The sequence below is a fragment of the Aegilops tauschii genome, chromosome 3 (assembly GCF_002575655.3).
Source record: "Aegilops tauschii subsp. strangulata cultivar AL8/78 chromosome 3, Aet v6.0, whole genome shotgun sequence".
Classification (NCBI taxonomy): domain Eukaryota; kingdom Viridiplantae; phylum Streptophyta; class Magnoliopsida; order Poales; family Poaceae; genus Aegilops; species Aegilops tauschii.
Genome location: NC_053037.3, coordinates 555,318,122 through 555,323,396, shown reverse-complemented (window position 1 = coordinate 555,323,396; position 5,275 = coordinate 555,318,122). Strand labels below are relative to the sequence as shown.

General features: G+C 50.4%; 1 protein-coding gene across 1 annotated transcript; it reads left to right on the top strand.

Annotated features, from left to right (window-relative positions):
- The first annotated feature begins 2,990 nt into the window (after nt 1-2,990).
- Nucleotides 2,991-5,275, top strand: LOC109769969 (uncharacterized). The gene is made up of 2 exons (XM_020328677.4): nt 2,991-4,553; nt 4,899-5,275. The coding sequence occupies exons 1-2, from the start codon at nt 3,352-3,354 to the stop codon at nt 5,020-5,022; spliced, it is 1,326 nt and encodes a 441-aa protein (XP_020184266.1). The 5' UTR covers nt 2,991-3,351; the 3' UTR covers nt 5,023-5,275.

The window sequence follows — 5,275 nt, the reverse complement described above, 5'->3', positions numbered from 1 at the left end:
AAAAAAGGGGGAGAGCAAAACAGAAACACAGGAACAAAGAAACTATGTCCAAACCAACGAGTCCTTTGGTCGACTCTAAAGAATGTATTGGGAGTTGGGAGTTAGCCGTCTCATAGGAGTGATAGCTGGGTTTTTCACGGAGTTTCTTCGTACGATTGAAAAAAAGAGTGCTCTAGGTCGGAGAAAACAAGAAGAAGATTGTTCACCAGTCTGTCTCCCAACCTCTTTAAAGCAGCTACCTACCGTGATCTGGTCTTGGGACAGCATTGGCACCCTGTTTGCTGGATCTTCTAGGCACTCTAAAGCGCTTCCACGAGAGACAGATGGACTTTGAGTTATAGACGGAGAAGAGCCTTTAGAGGATCAAGAGTGATTCCTCAATAAAACAAATGGGATTTTGAGGGAGGGTTGAACGCGATGTACTGAAGGGTTCGCTTTCGCTGATCGGCGCCAGTCTTTCCTGCTGTGAATTTCCCAGGTCGGGAGGGGCCCTTTCCTTCTACCTTACTGAACCCATTCACCAATGATTGGATCACTCAAAGCTAAAGACCAATTCCTTCCTTTTAGGTGGTCTAGGTGGCTGGGATACTATGCCCTTCTTTTTAGAGGCTCAAAGACGAGTTCTTTGAAGGAAGCAAAGAACCCATGTGTCTCGGATGAAGTCTACCCTCTTTTTGTGCCGGGAAGAAGAATGAGATCCAACTCAAAGTCAAGGAAAGCGGCCTAGACCACTGACTTTTGATGGAAGGCTTCTGAACATGGATTGGTCTGATAAAGCCAATTTTTCGGCGAATCAAATATTTTCTGAGAGCACTAGACCTTCTCTCTTTCAGGATTGATTCCCATTCACTGCCTGATAGCAGGCTTGGCCCATGAGACCTATTGTCTTATTGTACTGGCTCACTTCACTACTTTGGAGGATGGGTTTTTCCCCTTTTTGATTCGCAAACGCTCTAACCCATCGAGAAGCTCCATCCAAATTGGAGTTGATGTGAGCACTTCCCCAGAGGCAGAGGCTTTTCTACAAAAAGGTGGGAGCATAAAATGTAGGTGAGTCAATTGCGTGTGGCCTTCAAGTATTTCGTATTGTAACAATATTAGATCGGCATCCAAACAAAGGTGCACGTACGGTATCTAAGGGATACAATTTTGTCCTAATCATCGAGAAAGATGAAATAAGTTGATAGCGCGATCTCGTACTAACACATACTCTCTAAATATTGAAGAACTGGCATGCGGCCTTCAAGCCACAACCGCCACAAGCCGTCCGTCGCCCGTCCACGTCCAGCGGCCGAGCGCGAGCAACATGTCCGTGGCGGCAGGGGTGAGCGATGCGGCCATCGCGGTGCGCGACAAGCTCCGGGGCAAGATCGGGCGGACCAGGGTGAAGCGCTACTGGCCCGGGAAGAAGCCCGAGTGGGCCGAGGAGGCCGAGGACGACATCGACCTCCGGGCGGCCAGGGTCTCCCTCGACGAGGCGTTTTTCATAACTGCTTTCTTTTCAGATAATGATTTGCTTTCTTTTCTGAAAAACTGCCAGACTACCCTTCATACGTACATACTCATAACTAGCTGTCAAGTTGAAAATAACTACTTACCATCCCATACAACATTTCCTTCTGACTGACATACAGCGAAATCCCTCGCGTTGGTTGCTTGAAGTTTTTAAACACCATTTTTATCTTTCTGTAACAATTGCTTCCACCATTATTTCAGGCGCACAGTTGTTCAGAACTTCGGACAGAAGATCATATCTGCTTGAAGGGCGGCTCCATTGCAATTTCGCTATATGCGCCTCCACAGAAATTGCCAAAACCATCTTTCATATACTTCCATCGTCTCCTTCTACGACGGCACGAATGATCCCAAGGGTGTGCCAGGTAAAATGGCCGTCTGTCGGCGAACAATACTCTTATTCCCCTCTTCTTGTTTTGCTGAACTGACCTTTCTATGTGCCCCATACAGGTGCCTGCGCGTCTGGTTGGGAGAAGTTCAAGAACAACCTGCTGTTTGACATCTCAACCGGTTGCCCACCCATGGCTGTGGTTTTCTGTTACGTCTTGGTGATCACCGCATACGGATGATGATGATCCGACTCCTGAAGCTGTTTGGTGTGTTTGTCTCAGAGAAGGATGCTCCGACTCCTGAAGTTGGACTATCCTGAAACAGATGTTACAGAGGAAGCAAACGACTTGTCGCAAACCCTTCATAAGGAAGCAGGCTATGGTGCTCGAGGGATGCTACACGTGTACGATGAAAGTTTTACGATCCTTGTACGACATATGACATGAGCTGTTGATGTTAGTCTTGTTTTCAATCTGTACGTTCCATGTTAGTGTCGTACAAGCAAGCCGGAGATGCATTTCATCAGATACTCGCAAGCTCCTATATGGCAAAAATGTCTTCTTTTTTTAAAGGAAAAACTGTCTTTTGAAGCCCGGACAGACCCTCCTGAGCTGGACCGCTGGCCTGGTGGGTGACCTGAAGCCTGGTAGCATCATAGAGCCTAGTAGTTCTTTTATCCTTTGTAATTTCGTCCATGAGTTTAGGAGCTCGAATTTCGAGGCTTGCAATCTAGCGAAGCATGCTCTCAAGTTAGGGGTGGGCCGCCATGTTTGGTTAGGACACCCCGAAGATCTTTTGTTCGTCCTGTAAACATTGTGACATCATAATAAAGGTTCGTGTGATTGCCTAAAAAAAAAGAGAGATGCTAGACTCCTTTCTTTTACTAAATATTTCAAACTTGGTATACTTTGCGCGCTTATAATGCAGCCATGGTTGGATGGCGTTTTTCCAGCAACTTGACGCAGTGAGCAGCAGTTAAATTGGTTTTATCCGTTTGGAGTTTGGATGGCGTTTTAAAACTGCTTTTTACGGAATTTGAGAAGTGTTTGATTTTGGATTGAAAAGTAGCTGGGCCGAGAGAAGTCCCAGCGGTGGGCCTCGGTAAGGCGGTCCGCTTGGTCGCAGGCAGTGGTCTACACGGCCTCAGGGCCCTTTTCTATTCTCACACGGCCCCCCTCCAAGCCCTTCCCCCGCCCCAGGCCTCACGCGCAGGCGCCCGGCTCCCCTCTTCTCATCCCCGTTCCGGAAGGCTCGACCTCCTCTGGCGGCGCCGCCGGAACCTCCACCTCCACCGCCTCCGCCCCCTCCCACCCCCCACCAAAGCACCGCCCAAGGAGCCCTTCCTCCCCTCCACCGGATCCATATCAGACGCGCTTCTTTCCTTCCCTCGGCAATCAAACCCTAGCCTGCTCGGATTTGTCTTCGCTTTATTAGGGTTGGACACCGCCTTCCCCGAGTCCCTCCCCGTCACCGCCCCAAGCAGTCCAGCGGCCGAGCGCGAGCGCCATGTCCGTGGCGGCGGGGGTCAGCGATGCGGCCATCGCGGTGCGCGACAAGCTCCGGGGCAAGATCGGCCAGACCAAGGTGAAGCGCTACTGGCCGGGAAAGAAGCCCGAGTGGGCCGAGGAGGCCGAGGACGACATCGATCTCCGGGCGGCCAAGGTCTCCCTCGACGAGGCGTTCCCCAAGGCCGAGGAAGGGGACCGCGACCGCGACCGCCCCCCCAAGGACGACCGGCGGCTCCGGCGCCTCGCGGAGACGCGCGCGGAGAACAAGGAGGAGCTCCGGGCCGACCACCGCCGCATCCGGCAGGCCGAGATCGTGTCCACCGCCGAGGAGGAGCGGGACAGGCAGGAGGCCCAGGTGGAGGAGGAGGACGACGAGGACGCGCAGGAGGAGAGGCGGCGGAGGATCAAGGAGAGGCAGCGCCTCAGGGAGCAGGAGGAGGAGGAGCTGCTCCCGCAGGAGGATGAGCCGCTAGAGGATGATGTGCAGGAGTCGGAGGAATCCGAGTACGAGACCGACTCGGAGGACGAGCAGATGGGCATGGCCATGGTGAAGCCCGTGTTCATACCCAAGGCGCAGCGGGACACCATCGCCGAGCGCGAGCGGCTGGAGGAGGAGGAGCGGCAGGTGGAGGAGACCATCAGGAAGAGGCTCGAGGCTAGGAAGATCGAGACCAGGCAGATTGTGGTGGAGGAGATTAGGAAGGACGAGCACATTCAGAAGGCGCTTAACGAGGATGCTAGCATTGAGGATGTCGACACGGATGATGAGCAGAACGAAGCCGAGGAGTATGAGTCATGGAAGAACCGTGAGATGGCGCGGATTAAGAGGGACAGGGAGGAAAGGTATGCGAGGCTGAAGGAGAAGGAAGAGATTGACAAGGTGAGGAATATGACCGAGGAGGAGCGCCGAGAATGGGAGAAGAAGAACCCGAAACCTTCTCTCCAGAAGTCCAAGCAGAAGTGGAACTTTATGCAGAAGTACTACCACAAGGGTGCCTTCTTCCAGGAAGGCGGTGATGACGTCAGCCAGTCAGCTGGTAGAGATGCTATATACACCCGTGATTTCTCTGCGCCCACCGGTGAAGATAAGATGGACAAGAGCATCTTGCCCAAGGTCATGCAAGTCAAGCATTTCGGGCGGAGTGGCAGAACAAAGTGGACACATCTTGTTAACGAGGACACTACCGACTGGGATGCACCGTATGTACTCATTCTTTTGGCATTACTATTTTCTACCTGAAAATTTTCAGTTGGCCTGTTTAATTATCGTCCTATTGCTTATCGGTAGAACATGTGCCATCTATCCAGTACTTGGTCCAGACAATACTAGCCTACATAGAAGACTCTCTGTGTATGCTTTTCAGCAGAATACTAATAGCCCCTCTCTATTTATTCTATTGGCATGCCTGATTTGTCCCCCTCTTTGTTATTATTCTAGCCTTGTGGATGATATTTATCAATTAGTTTGTTTTTGGTTAAAGGGCAGTCATTCCTATCTTATAACAAGGAAGTCATGGCCCTTACTTATTTCTTGTTGAATTTCAGATGGGCTACAAACGGGCCGCTGCGAACAAAATATAATGCAAAAATGGCGGGCATGAATGCACCTATTGCTAAACCAAAGGGAAGTAAGAAGATGAAGGATTGGGATACAAAACGAGATGATTAAATGTTTGTTGCTGGCTGTGTGACCTGGTACACTGCTGAACATGGTGATTATGCAGATGTTTTTCTTCTTTATGTTGGTCGCATATGACACATGTGCCATCATTTGGTAATGTACCTATGCTGTCAAAATTCTTCGTCTTTAGCCTTTTACTGTCTTGCAAAATGCTTTGTCAGAGAAATATTTCATACATATATGTTTCTGTGCTTCTCGTGACAGGAGCATGTTCTATACTTCTATGCTATTTGTTGGAAAA

Bases quoted from the DNA above. Each gene is read 5' to 3' on its own strand.
- LOC109769969 (XM_020328677.4), top strand. From the start codon at position 3,352: ATGTCCGTGGCGGCGGGGGTCAGCGATGCGGCCATCGCGGTGCGCGAC. The intron at 4,554-4,898 runs GTATGTACTCAT...GTTGAATTTCAG, and splicing joins ACTACCGACTGGGATGCACC to ATGGGCTACAAACGGGCCGC.